The sequence below is a fragment of the Mus caroli genome, unplaced genomic scaffold (assembly GCF_978045245.1).
Source record: "Mus caroli unplaced genomic scaffold, Mus_caroli_1 scaffold_4, whole genome shotgun sequence".
Lineage (NCBI taxonomy): Eukaryota > Metazoa > Chordata > Mammalia > Rodentia > Muridae > Mus > Mus caroli.
The window spans coordinates 147,641,546-147,668,569 of NW_028227259.1; the positions used below are offsets into that span (position 1 = coordinate 147,641,546).

General features: G+C 41.7%; 1 protein-coding gene across 3 annotated transcripts in view; it reads right to left on the reverse strand.

Annotated features, from left to right (window-relative positions):
• Rnf216 (ring finger protein 216) overlaps positions 1 to 27,024 on the reverse strand; it is a 114,858-nt gene that overhangs the window by 80,877 nt on the left and 6,957 nt on the right. The window contains exons 1-9 of one of the 3 annotated variants that reach the window (XM_021162525.3): positions 26,210 to 26,259; positions 20,279 to 20,408; positions 14,506 to 14,636; positions 11,645 to 12,454; positions 10,208 to 10,284; positions 7,987 to 8,089; positions 6,313 to 6,477; positions 1,282 to 1,396; positions 533 to 672 (exon numbers count right to left, since the gene is read on the reverse strand). In XM_021162525.3, coding sequence (XP_021018184.1) covers positions 533 to 672; positions 1,282 to 1,396; positions 6,313 to 6,477; positions 7,987 to 8,089; positions 10,208 to 10,284; positions 11,645 to 12,454; positions 14,506 to 14,636; positions 20,279 to 20,345 — 1,608 coding nt within the window. In that variant the 5' untranslated portion in view covers positions 20,346 to 20,408; positions 26,210 to 26,259. Of the gene's footprint in view, positions 1 to 532; positions 673 to 1,281; positions 1,397 to 6,312; positions 6,478 to 7,986; positions 8,090 to 10,207; positions 10,285 to 11,644; positions 12,455 to 14,505; positions 14,637 to 20,278; positions 20,409 to 26,209; positions 26,260 to 27,024 lie in introns of those variants that run through there. The other 2 variants (XM_021162526.3, XM_021162524.3) reach the window with 2 other exon arrangements.

Here is a 27,024-nt window from a genome sequence, read left to right on the forward strand (position 1 = left end):
TCAGTACCTGAGGTCACCAGAGCCTAAAAGGTTTTTTATTAAATAATTTATATATGTGCATTCCAGTTGAATTGCGTTTAGAAATATTTGGGAAAGTATAGAACTAAATAAAACTCCTCTTTGTTTTTTCTTCACTTGAAGAGAATAAAAGAACTATTTTACTAAGTTCTCATATAAGCCTCTTTAATGCAAGGCTAGCCTAACTCAATCCCTGCAACCTGAGTAGAGAAGAAAAAAGCTGACATGTCATGGGACATGTGTGCCCACAAATGTGCAATAAATGGAATTTAAAAAATTCTGTCAATATGATTTATGAAACCATGAGGTTAGTCACTATCATTGCAAAATAGTTGTTTCTACTTAAAAGCCTTTCTTTTAAAAAGGAATGCATGTGGTACCAGTGATGGAATCCTAGCTCAGCGACATCCCGAGCACCCAAAGGAACTCATAAAGCCAGCCATGTAGCACACTCCAACAAGGAGCTAACTACAACCCCAAAACCATATTCCCGGATCAGAGCACAGCTTCCTACCTCTGCCATCTCTTTAATTTTCTGCTCATAGAATTCCTGCTCTTGTTTCACAGCTGGAAGGAGGGCCTGATGGTCATAGTACCTACAGTGTCGACGCTTGTTTTCCAGAAAGAACATCCTCTTTTCTATTTTTATGTTACCTAGAAGACATATCACAGAGTGAAATTACAGGGACAACTACTCACTAGGAACCCAAGCCAACAATGCTGTCAACGACTTAGCTCCCCCAGCCCTGGAGCAGGGCACTCTGGGCCCCACAGCTCATCTTGCCATTGGAGATGGCGTGCGTCATCATGCTTAATCTGTGGTAAGGTTTTTCCTTCCTCCTTTTTATTTTGTGAGAACCAACTGCAAAGCCTCTCCTGTTCTAACAGCACTGCACTGTGAGCATACACCTTATAACCCATATAAGGACAGTGGTTTCACAGTTTTGAACTATTACAGATACAACTACAACAGCCTGTGTTGGTTTATTGGTCAATCAGCCAGTCAAATATATAACCAATTCTCACACCTCAAGAGCAGTGTTTGTCTCTGATTCGCAGCATTTGTTAGTCCATACATAACATTTGCTACTGCACACATCTTCCTCAATAATGTACCTAAGGAAGGGGACCCAACACCTGCAGCTACTGTCTATACATTGTGATGTGCTGGCCAAGTCAGTTAGTCTTAGGCCTGTCAGGTCTTTGTAAAAAACCTCGGGCTACAGCTTTACATGCTGTCACCAACATTCAGCTTTCCCTTACCTTGTTCAAACTTGAAATCTATGAAAGAATACTGATTCATTTCTTTCCTCTTTTTCCGTTTTCCACTGGTTTCAGGTGACAACTCCTGCCATTTCTTAATGGCATCGGAAAAGGCCTAAAAATTGAGAAGGGAAAGGTTACCATAAAAGAACACCTACACAGAGGCAATCTGAGTCTCATCTTCCCTCACAATGCCAGCTCTGCCCAGAGTGACACCACCAAAATGCTCCCTAACAGATTAAAAGGTGACACAAGGAAATGAAAGCCATCTATGTACAAGTACATTTACGTTCCATGAATGCTTGTGAGCAGCAGCCTACAGTGTTTTTGGTAGCAGTCCCTGTCTCGCTCTCACTAGACTTCCTTCCTTACACACCAATGCTCTTCACTGTGTACTGCAGTCTGAAGTCATTAAACCAGTGTCCATCTTTTTACTTCCCAAACCCAGCTTCATCATTTCTTAGTTTGATCTTTATTTATTTTTATTTTTATTTTTTGGCTTTTCAAGACAGGGTTTCTCTCTATAGCCATGGCTGTCCTGGAACTCACTCTGTAGACCAGGCTGGCCTGGAACTCAGAAATCCGCCTGCCTCTGCCTCCCAAGTGCTGGGATTAAAGGTGTTGTGTCACCACTGCCCGGCTCTTTTTTTTTTTTTTTTTAAAGATTCATTTATTTATTTTTATGTGTGTGAGTACACTTTAGCTGTACAGATGGTTGTGAGCCACCGTGTGGATGTTGGAAACTGAATTTTCTAGGACCTCTGCTCGCTCTGGTTGCCTTTGCTTGCTTAGTCCCTGCTTGCTCCGGCACAAAGATTTATTTATTATTATACATAAGTACACTATAGCTGTGTTTAGACGCACCAGAGGAGGGCCTCAGATCTCATTACGGGTGGTTGTGAGCTACCATGTGGTTGCTAGGATTTGAACTCAGGACCTATGCTCTTACCTGCTAAGCCATCTTGCCAGCCCTTCTTAGATGTTTCTTAACATCACTTGAAAATACTGCATTTCTCTTTCAGCTCTTAGCCCCACCCTCTTTACCTTTTTGTGGTCAAAGAGCCATCAGATGCTATTTCACCCCCCTACCCTCCCAGGGCATGAGCAAAATTAAGAAGCCAGGCTTCCAACCCAACTTTTATTCAGCCCATATACTAACAAGGGGCCAAGCACACCCCTCCACGTGAGTCCTCATCTCCCTGATCTCCCTGGTAATGGGCATGTGCTAAAGCTCCCATCTACTCTCTCTTCCTCATTCCTCTACTGGCCCTCCCTGCCCCACACTGTAACCCTGGCATACTCTTTAGGTATCTCAATACAGGTTTGCCTTCTGCAAACTGGTAACTCTCAAAATCCTATCTCCAGCCACTTCTCCAACCTTTTCTGTCCATTCAAACACGAAATATTTGACTGTCTCACAAACACTACTCATTAGAGTGGCATCTTACTCTTCCCTTGCAAACCTGTTTTTTCCAGTTTTCCTCCCTCTAGCAATGCTACCTTCTTCCATGCCTAGTGTTAAATCCTCTATAAACATACTGTATTTTTATTCTTTCAGAGTATATCTCAGTCATGAGAGGATAATTATTTGCTTGCTTCTCTGCTTCACATCACTTCTACCAGACTGTGAGCCTCTGAAGGACAGAAATGCTGCATAAGTTTCTAAAGGAAGGGCTAGCCCAAGTCAAACCTGAGAAAGGCTAGAGTTGCCAACAGCACAGTCTAGGAATTGATGTTCCCTTTTCTGACACTGCCACCTCATACAGACTTGGAGAACCCCGAAGCCCACTAATGTTAACATCCGTCGCATCTCCTCCTTTGGGTGTGGAATTTCCCATTTCTTTTTTCTGGAATTTCCAAACCTGAATGCACCCGTCTTAAAGTCACAACTTAGTTCTCAGGTGCTAGAAAGATGCCTTAGCAGTTAAGAACAATGGCTGCTGGATTTGATCTATAGCACCCACATGGAGGCTCACAACGGTCTATAACTCTGGCTGCAGGGAATCTGACACCCCCAGGCACCAGGCAAGCATGTGGTGCACTGACCCATATGCAGGTAAAACACTCATGCCCTTTCTTCTCTTTTCTTTTAAAGACTCATCCATTAAAGCAGAAGTGCTACTTGGAAGGTGAGCTCAGAGCTCCTGAATGGTGGTGTGCTGGCCTGGGGTTGAAGAGAGGAAGAAGCCAAATGCCTAGTGTTATAGACCAGATGTAATCAGATTGCCTTGTGACCACTGTGCACCATGGCACATAGGCTACTTTCCTGCCTCTTAGGCTGTGGTGAAAGTATCTCTCCATCAAGGTGGCTCTACTCGAGGTGACCTTCCATCTTTCCCAGCGCTCTTATTTGCCCTTACCACGCTGCCCCCAGACAGACTAAAAGCTCTTTGGAAGAAGGCTACTCTGTGTCTGAGCTCCACTCTGACCCTCGCTTCCTGTCCTACCGATCCCCAGATCCTAAGGATCAGTGACCCTCGCTTCCTGTCCTACCGATCCCCAGATCCTAAGGATCAGTGACCCTCGCTTCCTGTCCTACCGATCCCCAGATCCTAAGGATCAGTGACCCTCGCTTCCTGTCTTACCGATCCCCAGATCCTAAGGATCAGCCTGGCCGGTGTACACTACTAAGTAAGGAATCAAAATGACCTGCCTAGGAATGACAGGAGCTCAAAAATAATCTTCTGTTAGCTGTCTAATCTGTCCCCTGAATTTATTTACATTTTGAAATTAAACATCCACTCATGTGATAGTTCTAAGTCAAACATACAGTCAGTCTGGTAAGGTTTTTAAGACATCTAAAACAAGGGCCAAAGTTACCTTAAGAGATACCTAGAAGATCTTAAGAAAAAAAAGAAGAAAAGAAAGAAAAAGAAAACACAAAGAAAAAGAAAAGAGAGATACACCAAGAAGGTCTCGTGGTATACACCTGTATTCCAGCACTGGGGCAGAGGGCTCCTGAGGCAGGATCTAGAGACTGAAGCTAAAGGAGGCTTCTGTGTGAAGGGACAGGAAGAACCTGGAGCCTTGTAGAGGATAGGTAAAGGTGGGGACATGCCAGTCCTGCAGAAAACAAGGTGACTATTAAAGCCACATGATGGAAGAAATCTATGAAGCTTAGGGAGTGGACACCCGGAGAAAGAATAAACGATGGCCTGCTCCATTACAGGCTTTAAATGTTACTTTGATGTTCCTGTACCTGGTGCATGAGCTAGGGCAGGAAATGAACAAAAATGAATGAGATGGTCACACTTCAGCAGAATAACCAAAAACAAACAAACAAACAAACAAACCACCAAAAATCAAAATTTCAAGCTGTTAAGTTCATAGGCTTGAGTATGCAAACCAAGAGAAGTGTCTTGGTCAAATCTAGTAACAACAACAACAAAAACAAGCCCCTGGACAGATCTATAAGGGTATTTCCTAGAAGTTTCCGAGAGGAAGTTAACTGAGACTCCCCAGAGTGGGTAGTACCCTCCAGCAATGGCTCAAGGAAAAAGCTATTGGCTTTGCCTTCTTGCCTCTGAAGTTGCTGAATTATGCATTAGCCTGCCGCCACTGCCACTGCCAGTGGTTAACTTTAACTTCAAAATCCCCCCAAAAACTCAAGAAAGAAAACGTAGTAAAGAGTACATTATCTATCTTAATAGCAAATATATTCCCAAAGTAAATCCTGAAAAGCAGAGATTTTCCAAAAAGTACATGTATGAAAAGGGTATGTGAGCCAGACTTAATCCCAGCACTCCAGAGGCAGTGGCAGTAGAGTCTGTTTGAAGCCAGCTTGGTCTACAAGCAAATTTCAGGCAAGCCAGAGCTACCCAGTGAGGCCTCTCTCCCCAAAAGCAAGCAGGGCGAGGTGGTGTACTCCTTTAATCCCAGCATTTGGGAGGTAGAAGCTGAGGAATGTCAAGACAGTCCATACAAGTTCCAGGCTACACACACAGTGAGACTGCCTCAAAACAGGAGATGTGTATGTGTGTAAGAGCTCTTATCACAATGAGAACTGAAAACAGGTTTAAAAATGATTAAACATAAGGCCTGTGTCACGGAGGCAAATGCTACAAAGCAGATCAAAGCTGTCTCAAGAGAGCAGAAGCAGCCCAACCTGCCACTTTAAAACTGCATGCAGGCATTTAAGTGATAGTTGACTTTTCTAAAGGCTTATTTTATGTCATGTGTATAGGGGCTCTGCCTACATGCATAGCTGTGCACCATGTACATGCAATGTCCTCAGAGACCAGAAGAGGGTGTCAGACCCCCTGGAGCTGGAATTACAGACATAAAGTATGTTAGGGCAAGCATTACCTTACTGAAACTACATGAGGCAGGTGTCACCAATCACAGCTTTACACTACCATCTAGTTTTTCTAATGGATGTACAAGAGATCCTTCCTATACTGCAAGAAACTGAAGTTCAATGTATACCAGACATTTGTTCAAATCAAATCTCACACAGTGTATTTAAATTCGGTGGTGGTGGGGGGAAATCACCCCTAAGTTTTATTGGATACAAGAGCTATAATTTAAGGGAAAATGCAGGGGACACAGGGCCTAGCTAATAACACCTAGAGGAAAACAAACAGACAAACAAACAAAAAACTCCTAGAGGAACAGATGACAAAAATCCAGATTCTTGAAACCTACAGGATAAATAACTCTTTTTCTTCAACAAACTTCAAGAAAAAATAAAGCAGGAAGGAGAAACTGAGAACCTATAGATAAAAGACTTACCAAAGACTCTCAACCTGGAGTTTGGTATAATTGAACAAACTATCAAACAGGTAGACACAGGTCACACTCTAGATCCTGCTTTTCACAGAATACCATCCCATAGCGCCTTATGGAGACTTGAGATTCCCTCCTTCTAAGTAGCACTTCCTCTCTCCCAGTGATTGCTAATCTGCAGCTACTTCCCCTGACAAACTCTGAAGCTTCTGCCATCACAAGCCACCCCACTGTCTGCAATCTGTACCTCTCCTGTCTCTTCAGGAGAATCAAGAAATGACCCCAAAAGGAAGCCCAAGGGTGCACCTTTCGGGTGATTGCATAGTGTCCTTTGAGCTCATGAAGGGCCCACTTGATGTCCTGGCTGCTAAGCATCTTGAAATCAGCCATCAGGAGGTCAGCAGCTTGGATGAAGCAGCGCTGGTCAAGTGGAGTCAATTTGGAATAGTCAAAAAAGTCTATTTTAGGCAACTGAAATGAGAGAAAAAGCATAAAGTTAGAGGTGATAGAGCACAGTCATCCACGAGGAGGAGGCTGGAGGCTGGCTAGGAGGCCTTAACAGTTAAGAACATTTGTTGTTCTTTCGGAGAAGCTGGGTTTCATTCCTGACAGACTCATAGCTACCTGTAACCCAGCTTCAGGGAATCCCAGGCTATCTTCTAGTAGCCATGGACTTGCATGCACATCATGGTGTGCTCTCACTCGTGTGCACACACACACACACCCACACACACACACTCAGTCCCCACCCCACAAAAAATAACAAATAAGATGGACAATGATGGTGCACATCTTTAATCCCAGCATTCAGAAGACAGAGGCAAGTAGGTCTCTGAGTTTGAGGCCAGCCTGGTCTCCAGACAGAGTTCTAAGATAGCCAGGGCTACACAGAGAAACCATGTCTCGAAAAGCAAACCAAACCAAACCAAACGAAGCAATCAACCAACCAACCAACCAAATCTTTAGACAAGTATATATTACAAGAAAGATTCTTCTTTGGGCTCATAATTACTCTGTAGGGTAACCAGACTAAAAAAATAATGAAGAAAAGGTAAATATCTGTTAATTCTGGCACCAGAAGGCTGTGGCGGGGATGGGTGCTGGTGCTGGTGGTCTTGGTGAGTACAAAGCCAGCAGAGGCTACACATTAAGAAATCATCTGGGGGTGGGGGTTTTTACCACACAACATACCCAACATTAGTGTAGATCACAATTATTGACTAAATATTAAAGTTTTGAAACTTTTGACATCTTGATATGGGATTTGGCTAAATAGGCTAAACACAAATTTTTTTAAGAATGACTACTTGTGGGCTGAAGAGATGGTTCAGAGGCTGAGAGCAGTTCCCAGCAACCACATGGTGGCTTCACAACCATCTATAATGAGATCTGGTGCCTTCTGGCACGTAGGCATATATGCAGGCAAAACAGTGTACATAATAAAATAAATCTTTAAAAAAAAGAATGGCTACTTGCATGCTGAAATATCTGCAGGGAAGTGCAATAATGCTTTGCAATTTAGAATGAAAGTATTCTAATAAACGGCAGTAAGAGAGATAGAATGAAAGTATTCTAATAAATGGCAGTAAGAGAGATAGAATGAAAGTATTCTAATAAACGGCAGTAAAAGAGAGAAGTACAATAGAGTCGCTACAAGAATACTAGTAGGTACGCCAACAATTCATGGGAAGTATTCAACTTTTATATAAGTTCACAATTATAAAATATAAAGGAAAAGAAACTACTAGAACAACACAAATAATCTTGGCTAATTCTTTTCCCTTATCTTACTGTGTAGGATTAAAGGCCCAAGGATTTGCTTAATTCTTTCTTTCTGGGAATGGGAAGATTATAAAATGCTCTTCTCCCTGCTTGCCTTTAAAGCTCTGTGCTAACAGCACTTCGTTGCTGTCAGGATGACAAGGATGGCAGCAACAGAACAGATCAGGTTCAAGTGGCAGAGCCACAAGGAATACTTGCCTTCACATCATCCTGGCTGGCAAGCAGGCTGCTGCTGGGGTGGATAATAATCCGGTCTTCTCTCTTTGGATAATCTGGGTTTTCCAGAAGAAAATTACAAAGTCTGCAAAAAAAAAAAAAAAACAAAAACAAAAACCCAAAACCCCATACAATGTGACATAGTCCTCTTCAAATCCCATACTTGCCCACTGAATCATAAAGCACTCGGGAGAAAAAAAAATGTCTCTAGAGACACAAGACAACTAAATTATCAAGGAATTAAGATGTACCAGTGGTGATACATCCCTGCAATCCCTACATCCAGGGGTTCGAAGCAGGAGAGTCTCAAACTTGACACTATTTCAACTTAGGGGAAAAAAAAAGAGTTAAGATGTCATATTTATGGAAAAACCAGCAATTAATAACAACAGTGACATCAGCCCTCTGATTTCACTTGGCTAGATGTGGTGGCACACAAACATAACCCCAGCACTCAGGAGGCTTAAGTCCTAAAGTGGAGGCTGCACAGTAAGACTCTCGCTCAAACAAAAACACTGACCACACTGATAAATGCAGACTCCTCTGAGCTTTATCTTCAAGAGGAAGACACTGAGAGGAGTACCACTTAAATGGCACGGAACTAGAGAGTATAGAAGGACAGTAGCCATTCTTCAAGAAAACTGTGAGCATATATAAACAGGACTTAAGTATGTATTCACATTCACAATCAAACACATTTGCTATGAGGTTTCGTTGCTGAACAAATAAAAGAACTCCAAAAAATCAATGTCCTTTGTATCCTGTGGTGAAGCAAGCTTCTAGCCACTGAATCAGTCTCAGCTTATTAGCTAACTCCAAGACTGATCAGCAGACCATGTCTTCTAGGACAGATTCTCTTTGTAACAAACCCATAAGGCTTTCTCTTTTCACTGGTGAACATATTTCTCTATTATCACTGTTGAAATACTTCAAAGCTAAGATGAGATAGCACAAACTAACCCATGACAATGTATCAGTCAACTCAAGCCAAGTCAACTACCTAGGCTCTTCATGCAGTCACCAAGCCAAATGAGAGGACTGGACAGAAGACGGCAGGCACAGCAGTCAGCGGTGAGCTTGGCCTGGGTGGGGCTCGGTAGCAGAAAAGTGTCAGCTCAAAGGTAATTATGATTTCCTCTGTTGTTCTCCTTTCCTTGCTATGGTGGATATGTAAAATCCCTTTCCTTAAAACGCTCATTTCTTATCCAGTGTCAGTAGTGTGTCCCCCTTACAGTATGACAGATGTGGCCAGAAGAGAACAGAGAAAAGGAGCCCCTTTCTAGGATCCTCTTCCCACCAAGGTGCCAGTAAGAGGACCTACAAGGGGACTCATACACTGGGGACAATGAGAAGCTGGACGTAGTGGCACACACTGTTAATCCCAGTACTCAGGAAGCAGAGGCAGCTGAGTTCCAGGTCAGCCAGGGCTACACAGTAAGCCCTTGCCTCAACAAACAACATCATGAAAGAGGAATGAAAATTAGCTGAACATACCTCTTCAAAGTCTACTTCAGGCCTTTGGTTTCCCTGTCTGTTTGGTCATAAAAGAACAAATGTATGATTTCATACTTAATCAAATTCCCTGAGTCTAAAATACTGGTGAGCTTTAAGGCTGGGAAGAAGGGATGAGGAAGTATTCAATGGATGGAGTCTCAGTTTGAGAAGATGATGCAATTTCTGGAGATCAACAGTTGAGAGAGTTATACAGCAGTGAGAAATGTGTTTAACGTCATTCAACTGTATGCTCAAAAATGGCCAAAATGTTACCTATGTTTTACCACCAAAAAGAGAAAGAGGAGGTGTGGTGGTCCTAATAGGGATAGCCCCCATGGAGTTAAGTGTTTGAATGTTCAGCCTATAGGGAGTACCAGTATTAGGTGGTGTGGCCTCGCTGAAAGAAGTGTGCCACTGTGTGGGTGGGCTCTGAGATCTCTTATGCTCAAACTTTGCCCAGTAACCTCTTGCTGACTGAGGGTTAAGATGTAGAATTCTAAGCTCCTTCAGCACCATGTTTGCCTCCTGCCACGATGATAACGGACTACACCTCTGAAACTATATGCCAGCCCCAATTAAATTTTTCCTTTATAAGAGTTGCTGTGGTCATGGTGTTTCTTTATGGCAATAAAACCCTAATAAAGACAAAGAAAGAGAAAGAAAGACACACACACACAGAGCGAGCATGAGGTTATGATAGAATACTTACACATTCAAATCATAGTAATTTTTCAAATGAATTATTTCTTCAACATATCCACTTGCTACATCTGGAAATCTTGCTTCCTAGAAAGGAGTAAATATTATTTATATTTTGTCGCTTAGAATAGTTTGAGAAGGCAATTAAAATCCAAAAGGCAGAACGTATACAAAATGCCCAAAGACCTGAGAATGGCTATAAAGCAGGCTCTGTGCCTAGCTTAAAGGTCAGCTAAGAGAACTGCCTTTAATCTTAGCACTAGAGAAGCAAAGGCAGGTGGATCTCTGAATCCAAGGCTAGCCTGGTCTACAGGGTGAGTTCTAGGACAGCCAGGCCTACACAGAGAAAATGTTGTCTTAAAAAACCCACCATCATCAACAACCATTAAAAAACGTATATAGGGGCTGGCTGGAGAGGAGGTTCAGGTTACGAGCACTGGCTGCTCTTCCAGAGGACCCAGGTTCACTTCTCGGCACCCACATGACAGCTTACTTACAATTATAACTCTAGTTCCAGGGGATCCGACACCTTCACACAGACATACACATGCAGGGAAAATACCAATGTACGTTAACATAAAAAAAAATTATATATCAGCTCCTAGTTCTCAGATCAGAGGGCACGGATGAAGCCTACAAAGAGGTCATCTATCATGTCGCATTAAATAGCTCCACTCTCCATCCTTCCAACAAATACTGAGTCTACAGGCCAAAAAGAGATGAGAAAGGCATAATCCCAATGGCCTGCCTTCAAGCTCACACCCCACAGGGCCAAATAAAAAGATCTGGCAAATTAAGATTAAGAGACTCAGGGAAGGCAAGCAACAGCTAAGCTCAGAAAACAAAGGCCTGTTTTGCTCTCTACTGCAGGTGTCCTACAGAATCACAGCTATTAAGATGTCTGATCCACTAGAAACAGAATGTTACTTTATTCAGTTGTCAGAGATTTATAATACCCACAGGAGCTACAGGCTACTGGATCAGATGGCCCAGAGCTAGGAAATCCAACAGGAACCTAAGGCCTTTGACAAAATGCAGTTTACAAGAATGCCAGCATCAGGTACCATGTGGTACAACTAGCACCAAGAGCCCTTCCTAGAGGTAGACTGCACAGCCTGGGTTACAGGTTGTATAGCTACCTGGATTCCTTTCTTTCACCCTAAATATGTACTTCTTAAGAAAATAGTTTATTGAAATGACAGAAAACAAAGGTGTATGTCAGTATAAGTAGCATAGCATTATTTAATAAAAATAAATGGCCGGGCAGTGGTGGCCCACGCCTTTAATCCCAGCACTCGGGAGGCAGAGGCAGGTGAATTTCTGAGTTCAAGGCCAGCCTGGTCTACAGAGTGAGTTCCAGGACAGCCAGGACTACACAGAGAAACCTGTCTCAAAAAAAAGAAACAAATAAAATAAAATAAAATAAAATAAAATAAAATAAACGTACCGTTTCTTTCACTAACAGTGGAATGAGGTCTTGATCTACCTCAGCAGCTTCTTGTTCCCACATGTTTGCCAAGTTGGCCTCCTGAGGTCCTGACAGGGGGAAGGCTGGCCCAGGGTCTTCATCAATTGCTAACTGCTGGTCTTCAAGCTCTCCTAGAGGATGGGCTGGCTGTGGAGAAGCAGGGCCTGGAATCCCCTCCTGCTGGGGTTCTGGCCTTGGAAAAGCTGGCTCTGGGAAATCATGGCGGAAAAACATTGGGCCCATTTCTGATTCAGAATGTCGCTCTTGGGGCACAACCTGGTTTGTTCTTTCCTGAGGCTGTGGATTCGGAGCCTGGAAGTATGGGTGGTCAAGCCAGTACTCTTCTCCAATTAGCTGGTCATCTACTGAGGCAGCCGGCTCTCCAGGATTTGATAAGAGATCTGTCTCTGAGTCTTCGGATGACTGGTTCTGAACTTCCAAAGGCTCACTTTCTGGGAAAAGAAGACCATTTTCTCCCAATATAATGACTTTCTGTTCCAATCTGGGGTTGACAATATTGTCTGCTGTCTGCTTACTGCTTGGTCCAGGTTTGACTTCTCCCTCTTTTTTGCCACTCTCAAGATCCAGAAATCCACCATATTCATCCTCAGAATCATCCTGTGCCCCAGAACCAAACAATGAGTTGTTACAAAAGGAAAAATAGTTGTGGATATCTGCTTCAAAGTCTGCTCTAGATTTTCTAGGCCTTTCTTCTCCCAATCTGTTCAGATCTTGCCACTGGGCAGCTGGTTTGATGAGATTGGGCCGGGATGTCTGAGGTTTATGTGTCTAAGAAAAAAATGAAATTTTAATAATAAAAATTCAATGTCCTTCCTGTATCGATGCCTGCTTCTGGACTTATAATGAAAGGATAGAAAGAAACAAAGTCAGAAGCATCCCGAGGAAAAAGACTATACCATCTTTTTTTTTTTAAAAAAAAAGGTAGGACGGGACTCATGGTCTACTCCTGGCTGGTCTTGAACTCAAGAGCTACACCTGCCTCTGTCTTCTGGGTGCTGGGATTAAAGATGTGCAGCATCATAAATACCATTCACATTTACTTTAGTATTGAAAATTGACTAGATCTAAAGTAGAGGCTAGAAAGACAGCTTACCAGTTAGTTAAAGTATCTGACCTATAAGCACAAGGGCGTGAGTACACAGATAAAATGCCGGGTGGGACAGTACATGCATGATTCCAATGTCAAGGAGACAGAGACATGCAGATGGCAATGGCCTCCTGGCCAGCCAGTCTAGCCAAAATGGTGAGTTCAAAAGAGTAGGTGGAGAACAACAGAAAAAGACAGCAACCTCCTAAGATTTCCACATGTGTACATAAGTGAATGGACCCTCACATTGGTCCACACACATGTAACATACAAACACACACACATACAGGCAAAAAACAGAGAAAATTAGAAGCCAATGAGAATGCAAAATCATATAGCTGCTGGCAGGATACAACAATTTCTAAGGGATGCAGCAACTCTACCTCTTGGCATATAAAAATAGAAATGAAATAGATAGTCACACACAAACCTTTACGTAAATGTTTACAGCACAACTACAACATGATAGTCAAAAAGTACAATTCAAAAGACCGTTATTGGTCGTATACATAAACAAGATATCTGCAAAATTCTCAATTTATACTGAAACCATTAATGTGATCTAAAAGCATGCATAATATGCTTGAAATCATTAAGTTATAATGAGGTGTAATAAAAACATGCAGCTGGGTGTACATGCCTTTAATCCTAGCATGCGGAAGGCAGAGGCAGGCAGACCTCAGAGATAGAGGTTAGCTTCATCTAGTGAGAAACCCTATCTTGAAAAAGAAAAAAAGAAAAGAGGCTAACCACACAATGAAAAACTAAAGTAGTAAATGAACCACTTAAGAAACCAAGTGTGTCAGACACAATAAAGCAGAAGAACTACATAAAACACCAAAGCAGAGCACAAATGCACGCACCACGAGGTGAATTTCAGAGTTGTTTCTTGGGTGAAGAAAATGAATAAAACCAAGAGAATGAACTGGATAGAAAGCTGACTCAGCTGCTAAAGAGCACTTGCTGCTCTTCCAAAAGACCAGTGTGGTTCTCAGCACCCACATCAGGCAGCTTAAATGCCTGTAACTCCATCTGATGCCCTCTTTTGGCCAAGGGCCCTTGCACACATGTGGCATTCATCCTCACAGACAAACACATAAAATAAATCTTAAAAATTATTAAAAAGGAAGGGAAACCAATGGTTAGTTTATCAAATCAAGAAAAGAGGAGAAATGCCTGATGTGGTAGTGCACATTTCTTATCTCAGCCCTCAACTTAGAACACAGAGGTTGGTGAGCCTATGTAATTTCCAGGTCAGCCTACTCTATATATAACAAGTTCCAGGTCACCTGAACTATACAATGAAACCCTGTCTGAAGGGGGAAAAAAAAAAAAAAAGCGGAGAAAAGTAAAAGGTAAAAGAAAAAGGAAAAGGGGGCTAAAATAATCAAAATAGAAAATCTACAGAAGTAAAAAGAATAGGCTTTAAATTTTTTCTACTTATATATTCAAAACCATAATGAAATAAAACTCAAGTCAGCATCAGGTTCATAAAAATGTTATCAAGAATAGCATAAGTGGGGAGTAGAGACGCCTGAGAACTATGAAGGAATTAAGTTCTATGTTATAGTGAGGCATATCATATATAATATAGTTTAATTGCAAAGAAGTGAGAGTAGGAATGTGTTAACAGACAGAGAAAGGGCACAGACCACATAGAGCGTTAAAGCTAAAACACAAGAGGCAGATGGGAACAGGCTGTTTTCAATATAGGCAGTTTGAAAACACTCACTTCTGTCAGGATGACATCATCATCCAGGTCGTCTTCCTGTTGCTCTGTAGCTGGGGTAACCAGCATTGGAATCCCTTCCTCATCAGAGGAGTCAGATATGGTGATGGGCCCCTCTCTGACAGCCATCCATTCTACAGGGAGGTAGAAACATGGTCACTGTGGGGTCAGCAAGAGCTTATTCAGTTGGCCAAGCCTCAACAGTTAACTTACCACCGTAAGCGCACACAGACTCAAGCAGTAACAACTGTTTCCATGTTGATTTTTGCCAATAAGATTGAGAGATGCCAAGCAAAACGCTCGAGATGTATCAACTCTTTATGTTAGGTGGGAGAATCTTTTTTTTTTTTTTTTTAAGATTTATTTATTGCCGGGCGTGGTGGCGCACGCCTTTAATCCCAGCACTCAGGAGGCAGAGGCAGGCGGATTTCTGAGTTTGAGGCCAGCCTGGTCTACAAAGTGAGCTCCAGGACAGCCAGAGCTATAAAGAGAAACCCTGTCTCGAAAAACCAAAAAATGTAATAAAAAATATTAAAAATTAAAAAAAAAAGATTTATTTGTTTACTATATATAGCTGTCCCCCTTCTGGTGACGCCCACACCAGAAGAGGGCGTCAGATCTCATTTCGGGTGGTTGTGAGCCACCATGTGGTTGCTGGGATTTGAACTCTGGACCTTCGGAAGAGCAGTTGGGTGCTCTTACCCACTGAGCCATCTCACCAGCCCAGGTGGGAGAATCTTTATGTTAGTTGGGTGCATGCCTGAGATTCTAGCACTAGGAAGATCAGGAACTCAAGGCCATCTTCTAGGCATAGGAAGATATAGAAGCCAACCTGAGGGAGTGAGATTTTGCCTCAAGAAACAAACACAAAACCAATTCTCCTGAATGAGCTATGTCTTTGGGCCAAATGCAATTTTTTTTCATATATGAAATTATTTTATTATGACACTGTCATAGAATTGTCAGATTCTTTAGAGACTCCCCATGTTTACTCCTTGTAGAAGAAATGAGTCTGGTTTGTTAATTTAAAAAACTACATCTGAAACAATCATCACTCAAAATTAGCAATATACCCACTTAAGATTTAAAAATCAGCTTACTTTATACAGAAACTATTTAAGCAAACATTTCCACTTGAACCAAACACTTACTTAGCATCTACCTGGCAATCATCTGGCATCTGTGACACTAGGCAATTTAACTTGCCTGCTCTCATTTTTTTAAAGAACCCATGCAGCATTTTTTAGACTTATTTATTATATATACAGCATTCTGATTGTACGCATGCCTACAGGCCAGAAGAAGGTACCAGATCTCATTACAGATGGTTGTGAGCCACCATGTGGTTGCTGGGAATTGAACTCAGGACCTCTGGAAGAGCACTGAGTGCTCTTAACCACCAAGCCATCTCTCCAGCTCCACCCACTCTCCTTTTAAATGTAACTGAAGTGGAAACGTAGGGGTTCTTTGGAAAATCAGTTGGGTGATGTTTTGTTGGGACAAAAATTTGAAGGAACGTTTACTTAAAGTGGACACAGATGTGAAGGACTAAGGCAGACTTGTGAAGGAACATTTTGCTGAAGCAGACACAGGAGAGAGGATATTCTGCTAAAGCAAGCATGTGAAAGGACACGTGATGAAGGATTATTGCTACCGACATACATGTATTGGTCCACCTTATACTTCATAGTTGAGCTGATAGAAACACTCCAAAAAACTTCTGGTGGTGTACAGCAGTTTCTTGCCACTTATGTGGACTCATGGATGCACGTGCTGAGGCAAGAGCCATGCATGCTGAGGCAAGGCATGTGGAGGACGCGTGATGTTAGGAGGGAATAAATAGGACTCCACGGACTGATGAAGACAGAGCTTGGCTTGCTGGTACAGCTAGCTAGCTATATAACACTTGTGGGTCTCACATCTTCGCTGAGAGAGGCGCAGCCGAGAACTTCTCCTAGTATACCTGTTGATCCCTCCTGCTGATTCAAGATGAGGCTGAGGCCTGGCTGTCTCCGCTAGGTCCTGTCACCACTGTTGCTAACCATTCTACAAAACTGGACTGCTGGCGTATCCATGAGGTGTTTGTGAATTGATCGAACTGCCACTGACTGCTAACCTGTTAACTGAACTGCCCATTTCCAGACAACACAGGTGAGATTGCTCTAAAGAATCTTTCTAAACAGGTCTCCCCCACCTCCCATCCTTTTTTTCCCACTACCTCTGGTGGATGGTGGGCTCCAAGAGAGGTTAAAGCATTTTAAGAGCCAACTCTAAAAGTAAGGTTTGGAAAATTCAAGTTACACATAACTAGAGCTAGTTAAAGCCAGAGACCCAGTTCTGAAGGTAAAGAAGGCTGACAATAGCTGTTGCTCCTGCTACTCTGGGTATGTGCAGATTCATCTTTCTCTACTATGTGTGGATCTTATCAGTTACCTTTTTTCTTAAAAGAAAAAGCGGGGTTTTGTGTGTGTGTGCGTGTGTGTTTGGTTTGACTGTGGAGTCCCCACAAGCACTGTTTGTGAAGGCCAGAAGTAGAGTATCAGGTATTATCCTCAATTACTCTCCACATTATTTTCTGCAGACAGTCACTCATTAAACCTGGAGCTTTCTCGGATTCAGCCACACTGACTAGCAAGTGAGATTTTGGGATCCCTCACTGTCCCCAAATTCCCGGTGCTAGGAATATAGATACACATTGCCATGCCTGGCCTTTTTAAAAAATAAATAAATCTTTGTGGTGTGTCAGCACAGGAGTTTGGGTGTGAGTAGCACCAGGACACATGTATTATTATTATGACACAGGCCAACATTGGATGTTATTAGTCTCTGCTTCCACCTCGTCCGAGATCTCTTGTTCATTGCTGTGTATCCCAGATTAGCTGGCCAGCAAGCTCTGAGAAATTCCCCTGTCTCTACCTCCCATGTTGCTGTAGAACCACGAGGGTTATAGACATGCACTATGTGGATTCTGGTGCACTGAGTGGGGAAACCAAACTCAGGTCCTGCTCAGCAGGCAGTTATAGTCACTGAGCTGCCTCCAGGGTTGCAGAGCTATCAGAGCTAGGCATGAGCACTCTCACTGAGAGATCCCAGCCCTAACTTTGTTTTTATGTTTGTTTTCCCTTTTAGACAAGGTCTTACACTGTAGTTCCCACAAGTATGGAGCTCAGGTAACCTAAGCAGGCAAACACTACAAGTCAAGGGTTTATTTTAGTTCCATGAATAGTCACAAGATGACCATGTAACTTTGACAATATCAGGAAACATTTCTAGACCATTAGCAGCCTTCTTATGCCTCTTCCCATCACTGCTCTCTCTCTATCCCCCTCCAAGAGAGGATCTTCTAACTCTACGCGTTAGTTTTGGTTGGCTGGGATTTCTCTGAGTCTCACTTTCTTGTAAATCACATGACTAGGATACATCCATACTGCTGTGACGACAGTTCTCTTTGCTGTATGTGAATCTGCTCTGTGAATGCATCATAAATAATTCATTCTTCCTTTGATGGACATCTGAGTTGGTGCTAATATGAGCTATTTTGGATACTGCTATTATGTGCATGCTTTGAGCTGCTCATTCCAGTTGGGAACATTCTAGGAATGGAAATGCTGAGCCACAGGGTAGGCAAATGTTCACTTTTATGGCTAAGTTGATGCGGCAGAGACACACGGTCTGCTATCTGGACGTTAACATCTGCTGACCCCTGACTTGCACTCCTGACTCCCAGCTCTGACAGACAGTACATGCACATTTATGCCTGAAGTTTTCTCTAAAACATGGATTTCCTTGAGGTTAGTCAGAAGTCTTACTGCCCAGCCTGAATTCTATTCCTATCTTTCACATATACAAGCATTTTTAATAAGAACTTGGGCTGGAGAGATGGCTCAGTGACTAAGAGCCCTGGCTGCTCTTCCAGTGGTCCTGAGTTCAATTCCCAGCACTCACAGGCTCATAACTGTCTATACTAGGATTTAATGCTCTCTTCTGCTGTGCAGTCATACATGCAGACAAAACACCCAAGCATAAATAAATAAATAAATAAATAAATCTTAAAACAACCTTGTGACTGATTTATGTCTTAATTCTAATATGCTGGGCAAAAGAATTCTACTAAAAATAAAAAATAAAAAAAGTGTCCGGTGGTTCTATTTATAGGAAACCGAGTAGTAAAGCAAGAAGATAGTGGCCTCCCGAGGTCAAGGTGGAGTGAGGCACGGCAAAGAAGAATCTCATGGAATGGCAGAAATGCTCTGGTCGCAATTCTAAGGTTGTGTGTTCATTTTTCAGAACTCTTAAGGAAAAAAAAAAATCTTAAAAGATTGGCACTGAACCGGGCATGGTGGTGCACGCCTTTAATCCCAGCACTCGGGAGGCAGAGGCAGGTGGATTTCTGAGTTTGAGGCCAGCCTGGTCTACAAAGTGAGTTCCAGGACAGCCAGGCTATACAGAGAAACCCTGTCTCGAAAATCAAAAAAACCAAAAAACCCCAAAAAACAAACAAACAAAAAGGTTGGCACAGTAAATATTCCTAATGCAGCTGACATAAACTAACTCTACATACCTGACAAACATCCCCACAATGGGTATAACGTTTATATTTGTTGAACAAAAAATACATTTCCAAAGCTCTATCTATCGATTGATCTATCTAGGGTTTTGTTTTGTTTTGTTTTGTTTGAGACAGGGTCTCACTATGTAGCTTTGGCTATTCTAGAACTCTCTATGTAGACCAGGCTGGCCTTAAACTGACAGAGATTTAACTGTCTCTGCCTCCTAAGTGCTGAGATTAAAGCATGTGCCACCACATCTGGCCTAGTAGTTTTGGAAGGTAATTCTGTTCAATTATATTTAAGGCCCAATTTAAAAATTCTAACAGTCAATATACATATACAAAAAAATCAGAAATGAGCATGTGTATATACAAATTACAGCTAAGATTTCTAACTCTGAATCACAACAAGCTATGACTATGATCACTACCAAGTTGTAACAGAGTATTAACAAAATCGTAAACTCAGTATTTCTTTTGTACATGTAACTTGTACAGTTTGAATGGTTGTTTCCCCTAGATTTACTCACTTAATAAAGTTTCTTACACTTCAAACATGCTGAAGGCAATTATGACTTATTTCATAGGAGGAAAAAAATCATCTTCATCAGTACAAAATATCAAGAGAAAAAACAAAGCTAGCTGAACCTCTCTGTGGAAATGTGCTCACAAGAAGGGAATATATTAAGGATTCTCTTTATTCACCAATATGATTTTTTTCTTTCAGACCAAGTATAAATATACATTTAGTCTTGACAGAAAATTTCACATACATTTAGGAAATGCAGGAACTCTTCTGTTCTTTGCAAACAAATGAACTTGTCAAAGTTTTAAGGACTATAAAACAACTATGTCCTAACAGTCTCAATAAGGCTAAGCCAGGATCTCATAGCAAAAAGAACAGAAACGAAGTATTGTAAGACCAAGAATGCCCAGCACTGCCGATGGCATTTTCGATTCGACTCACCCCAGGTATTCCTGTGTGATCGCCATTCCCTCAAAAACTTCCAGAAGCAAATCCCTACAGTATGAATCTATTTATGATGGCTGAGTCATTAAATTTCACTTCTGCTGCATGTATGTGACATAATTCTAGCTTGACATTTTATGTCTAACAGTAGAATCCCTCTGGCTAATAAATGATATGAAACAGGTTTATTTCAAAGAAGATACTGCCACCACACTAAAGAAAAGCACTGGGTGAAGGGAGAAAGGACAGCAACTTACCCTTTCCCCGGTGGCAGTGAAAGTTGTTCAAGTGAATGACCTCTTCTTTGTTGTTTCCCTCTGCCATTTTCAAATTCAGATACAAACATATGTGATTGCTAGTAACCAAACATGGTGATCATCATCTGTTCTGCAGGGTTTGAAAAACAAGAGAAGACAGCATTAACAATGGCAGCACAAGCCAGGCAGTGGAGTATACATCTTTAGTCCTAGCACTTGGAAGGCAGAGACAGTCTGATCTCTTAAGACCAGCCTGATCTACATAGCAAGTTCTAGGACAGCCAGGGCTACACAGAGAAACCCTGTCTTCAAGCACCAAAAACCATACAACCACCAAAAAAACCATACAAAGGAAGTACAGACCTAATATCCTTGGAATTGGGTGGTTGAGGCAGGATGGCCATTGAATTTGGGACAGAGCTCAGTGGTAGAGCTCTTGCTTAGTAGGGATAAGCATCTAGGTTCACTTTTCAGTACCAAAAAATAATAATAAAGTAAATAATTTTTACACTATAGTCCTTTCTTTCATTTTTTATTTTTGGTGGTGGTTGAGACAGTCCAGGCTATCCTGGAACTTTCTTTACAGCGCAGTCTAGGATTAAAGGCATGCACCACCACATCCTGCATGTTACAGCAGTTTCACAACATGATTTAAATTTATTACTTAAGTATTTTAATAAAATCTAATGGTGTCATAACTACCTTTGAATTTTAAAATTATTGATCAACAAACTGAAGTGTTAGGGAATTCAAGGCCTTGCACATGCTAGACAAGCAATCTCTCTACCACTGAACTATATCCCCATTACATACAGAAATATACACCTCTTTTTTGGCTTTAAAAAAGATTGGTTTTGAGGTCAAGTCTCACTGTGCAGCCCTGGCTGGCCTTCAACTCAAGAAATTCTCCTACCTCTGCCTCCTAAGTGGTGGATTAAAGGTGTGCACCACTATGTAGATTTGTTTGTTTGTTTTTTCTTTTTGAGACAGGGCCTCACTCAGAACCCAATATAGACCTTGAGCTCATAGCAATCCTTCACCCTCATTTCTGAAACACTGAGATTGTAGGTCTCACTAGCTAGAGAGACTAATTTTTAATGACAGAAAATCAAAAGCTGCTTTGTGGAAGGAAAGGTGACCACAAAGAACATGAAGCAACTTTGGGGGGTGGGGGTGGGGGTGGGGCAACAGAGTGTTCGAGAGCTTCAAAAGGTAGTCTATTACATGAGCCAATTACATGCATCGGTAGAGATAGATTGAGTTGGCAATGGGTCCGACTGTGCCTTCAATTATCTGCTCATGTCATTGTATATAGATTATACTTGGAAAAAAATGTTAAGGAGAAGTTAGTCATAAAAGACAAACATTCTACCACAGAAGTGCTGGAGAATTCAAGAAATAGAAAATAATGATGTAAAGCAGTGGTCTCAGCCTGTGGGTCCCAATGCCCTTTGGGAGTTCATGGAGACAAACAGTCCTTTTACAGGGGTCGCCTAAGACTATTGAAAACAGGTATTTGCATTACAGTTCACAACACTAGCAAAATTACAGCTATGAAGTAGCAACGGAAACAATTTTATGCTTGGGGGTCACAACAACATGAGGAAACCATTAAAGGGTTGCAGCATTAAGAAGGGTGAGAACCACTGATATAAAGGGATATTTTAGAAGATAATGGCAGATTTTTTTTTCTGAGTTGTCACAAATTTATACATTTACTTCATTATTTGTTGATCAGTTTTGCAGAGGCAGATGTCACTTTAACATAATTGCAAGGACACAAATAGGCAGCTCATCCTCTGGCTGAGTATACCCAGGGAATATTCTGTAAGACACATTACACACTTTATAACCTCAAGGATCAGGACTTCAATCTCTGGATATGGAGTGAGATAGCCAGGAAGAGCAGCAATCTGACAGCAATGTGCATGGCATGCCATGGTACAGACTAAGACTGGTGGAGCTCTGAGCTGGAACAGGACAGGCTCACAGATGAGTGACTACGAGGGGATGCAGAGTGTGGAAGAGCAAAGCTAGAGTGAGGAGAGGGACAGCACGATGGTTCCTATTTACAATGCCTGTGTTAGCTCTTCAGCCTCATCAGTCCTCACGCAGGAGGAAATAGTCAGAGCAGCTTGGACCTTAGAGATGCTATGCTATGTATGCTCTGGATTCAGATCCATAGCTGTCTGATTCTGAAGCACACTTCCCTCTGTATAGGAAATCACCGGAGGACACCTGCTCTGTGACTCAGAGAATGGTATAACGATATCCAGAGTAAATAAAGTGCCTTCACGGTAAAGTAAAAGAACAGTGTGTGGTTGGAAGAGAAGGAAGGAGGAAGAGACAAATAGACAAAAACACCAACACCTAGTCTCCTCATATTTCCCACCATTCCTGGATGAACTAATACAAAAGATGCTGAAAACATGGCATTTATATCACACAGAGCCACCTGGGCTTCGCTGTGGTATCAGCTTCTATGGTATCTTGCTTATTTGGAGCCAAAGAGGCCAAAGGACTCTTTACTCTGCAGTTGCTGATGCTTCTTAGCTCCAGAAGACAGTCATCTTTAGGACTTCCTGGCTGTGGGCTCCAAATTCTCAGGTTTTTTGTTTGTTTTTGTTTTTTAAATTTTTTTAATACTTGTTCAAGATATCCTCTTCAATGGCTCTTTTAATAATCTGCTGAATTCTCTCAGGCTTTTCTACAGCACAGTGAACCTGGAAACTGACAGAGTGCTCACAGTGCCCCAGATACCCTTAGTTGGGAGCTGCTAGCAACAATGCAACAAGTAGCTGTAGAGCTGTCTGTAGGCCTCTAGACCAGGTCTACCTCTAGCAGCTGGGCCATGTGCAAGTCCCAGTCCCATCTCTGCTTAGGATGCCAAACCCAGACTCTGGTTTCTGTTATTGTGAGACAGGGTCTCACTGTGTAGACCTGGATAATGGCTTAAATTCCACCATGTAAACCAGGCTGGCCTCAAACTGACAGAAATCTGCCTGCTTCTGCCTCCTAAGTATTGGGACTAAAGTTATACTTAACCATACCTGGCTAAGATTATTTTATTATTTAGTTCTTGATTGAAAACACAACTATTTACCATGAGTAAAAATAAAATCATACTTAAATTTGTTGTCATAATGATACAGATTAAAGCCATAAAAACTGCTGGGCAGTGGAATCTAGAATGTCTCCCTGCTCCCAAATTCCTGCACCTACTCTAGTCTTTCATTGTGACATGAGTTGTAGGCTGGGCCTTTGGGAGGTAATTAGACATAACAGAAGGCTATGGGGTGAAGCCCAATTATGGTTTAGCACCCTCAGAAGCAAAGGAACCAGACAGCTTAAGTTTTCCCCCCACTATGAACTGGGAAAAAGGCAGCTGTCTTGAGATCCCAGAGGAAAAACCTCATGAGAGCTAACCAGACTGGCAATCCGATTTTGAGACTACAAAACAGTAAATGAATAGAACAAGTCTAAATTTTGGGTAGCCAATGATCACTCCAACTTAGAATCTTTTCCTAAAATTGAAGTTCAAATCTTACACAAGTATAAGGGTGGTGTAATGAGGGAGTGTGGTATTCAGATAGCTGAATTATGATCCCTAACCTTGTGTGAGAAGGTAACTATGACAAAATAAAGTGAGGGCTCTGTGTAAGGCATTTCTAACCACTGCCCTTGCATTAACTAGTCCATCATGCTCACAATAAACCCTGACACTTGCTTTATTACTAACATTACAGATTTTTCACTCCAGCCATAACTGAGCATGTATAGACCAAGTTTTAAACCTTCTTACATAAAATAATAATAATAATAATAACATAATAATAAATAAGTAATTGAGGGCAATAAAGAAAAAACACAAAACAGGGTTTTCTCCAATCTTTGAAATTTTTTCACCAAAAGTAATTTTGGAAAATTACCAACACCAGGTTGTGGCAGGAGTTAGATACACAGAATGGGCCTGGAGCATCTTGTCACTCAGACATTAAAGCAGCTATCACAGACTATTTGTTAAGACTGGGTCCCGTCAGACCTAGAAAACAAGGCTGGAGAAGTTCCCGTTGACCTAAAATAGAACGTCTTTACCTTCTGTAGGTGTTGATCTGGCATGGAATTCTTCAGTGTGTATAAATTAGAGTTCATAATTTTGGGTGTGGTGTGTATGTGGAGGCCAGAGGTGAACCTTGGGTGTCATTCCTCAAAACCAATGTCGCAAAACCAATGATGACACCCATTCCTTACAGGTTCTCTCACTGAGAACTGGGACTCACCAATATCGTCAGGCTGGTTAGCCAGCAAGCCCCAGGGAGCCACCTGACTCCAATTACCCACCACTAGGATTACCCTGGTGCTGCAGCCTTTCACAAGAGTGCTGGGGATCAAACTCAAGGCCTCATGCTTTCTTAGCCATCACTCTACCAACTCAACTATCCCACTAGCTTCTGTAACTTTTTAAAGGTCACGTTCAGATGATGAAAAGTGACAGATATATTATCTAGCAAATGAAAGCTGAGTGCGATGACTCCAGCATTTGGGAAGCCAAGGCAGGAAATTCAAGGTTATCCCCAACTACAGAGTAATATGAGGCCAGCCCAGGCTCATTAGACTCTGTCTTTAAACACGCGCACACACACACACTCAGAGACAGACAGAGGCAAAGACAGAGACAGACAGACAGAAGAGGAAAGAAAGAAACTAACAACTAGCTGGGTGGCATTGGTGATGGCAGAGGCACACAGTTGGAGGACAGATGCAGGTGGATCTCTATGAGTTTGAGGTCAGCCTGGTAAGTTCCAGGCCAGAGCTGCATGGTAGGACCCTGTCTCAGAAAACAAACAAACCCATAAAGAAATAAACATAGTGGGCTGGAGAGATGGCTCAGGGTTAAGAGCACTGACTGCTCTCTCGGAGGTCCTGAGTTCAAATCCCAGCAACCACACCGTGGCTCACAACCATGAGATCGGATGCCCTCTTCTGGTGTGTCTGAAAACAGCTACGGTGTACTTACATATAATAAATAAATCTTTTTTTTTAAAGGAACATAGAAAATAAATCAACAGATTGGTATATAGGGCAAATAATTCGACACTCCCTTGCCTTTTCTACATAAATTATACCACTGGGTGACTAAATAGAAAAATGCCTGCCTTCTTTATAAAAGTATTCTAAAACAAATAAAATCCCAATAAAGAGATCATCATCTTCCAACCTTCAATGAACTGCTAACTCTAGACAATATCACTGGTTACTCGAGAAACCACTATAGGGACAAGATTCAGTCCCATCGAAGGAAAGAAATGTTACCTCATCAAGTGAACAGAATCCAAGTCTGGTCAAGCCACATTTTACAATAGAAGCCAGAGGAACTTTTCATTACACAGTATTTACCAAGAGCAAAACATGTAGAGAAATAAAGTCTAAAAAGGCTCACATGAGGAAGTGATATTTTAAGGCTAACAAACATTTATCAAGACTTGGAAATTTTAGGTATAGAGGTTCAAGTTCAACAACAGATAAATTCTATGGAAAATATGGAAGGGGAAACCAAGAAATGTTTAAGAGAATACATTTTTAAATGGATAAGATTAAACAATAGTATCTGAGGATACTGTCTTGAGTGAAAAGACCTATTTATTCTTGAAAGTGATTAAGAGAGACTAATGGTTTTAGGAAGAGGGCACCAGTTATAATCTGCATAGAATACTATACAGGCAGGACCTTGGATGAATAGTTCCTGGGGGAGGGTCTATTTCTAACCTAGGTGGTGGCTTGAAGTTCACTATTATAAGTAAGCTACACATTTGCTTTGTATATAGATGTTTCAAAAAAACAATTTCTGATTTCAAAACTTGCAGTTTCAACTCAACACCACAGTACTTGTACTTTTCTAGCAAGTCCCTCTCTTCTCACTCCTCTACTCACGTCACTCTCCGGGTTTCCTCTCTGTACTCCTGAAGTCATACTGCAGATTCCAGACCACTAAACGGAATGTTCCTGTGTTCCAGAATACTGCCCACAAATACGCGTGTCATGCTGCGGCAGGATTCTGGAGTAAATAGGCTTCAGTTTAATTAGTTAGCACAGGTCTCAATAAGAGCCCAGGCTGACCGTGATCCTGCTTTCCTTCCACCTCAGTCCCATTCCTATCCTAAGGCTGGGATTATGTTAGTACAATCTCTCTCCAACTAAGACTTTCAAATGTAGTGAATAAAATCTCTTATTTTCCAGTGAGAAGTGGGCAAAAGCAGGGAGGAACTGCCAGGCCTCTTTCCTGTTTTGTTTTAAAGATTTATTTATTTATTTTATGTATATGAATACAACATTGTTCTCTTCAGACACCAGAAGAGGGCATTGGATCCCATTAGAGATGGCTGTGAGGCACCATGTGGTTGCTGGGAACTGAACTCAGGACCTCTGGAAGAACAGTCAGTGCTCTTAAGTGCTGAGCCATCTCTCCAGCCCCCTCTTTCCTGTTTCTTAATGTAACAATTACTGCTTTCATTCTAGTGCTAATTGCTCACATTAATCATTTGCTGTATATCCATACTTGGTAAGTTTGTGTATCCTGATGTTAAATCAAGACATTAAAGGTTTATGTCATTGTTTTTATGTCCACATATTTTCTCATTTTTTATGCTAAACTGATATTTCCACTAATGATTTTAAAAATGTATCCCACTTATTTACACATGAAGATATGAAAACTGGTATGAAACTGCCGAAGTCAGTTCTATCCT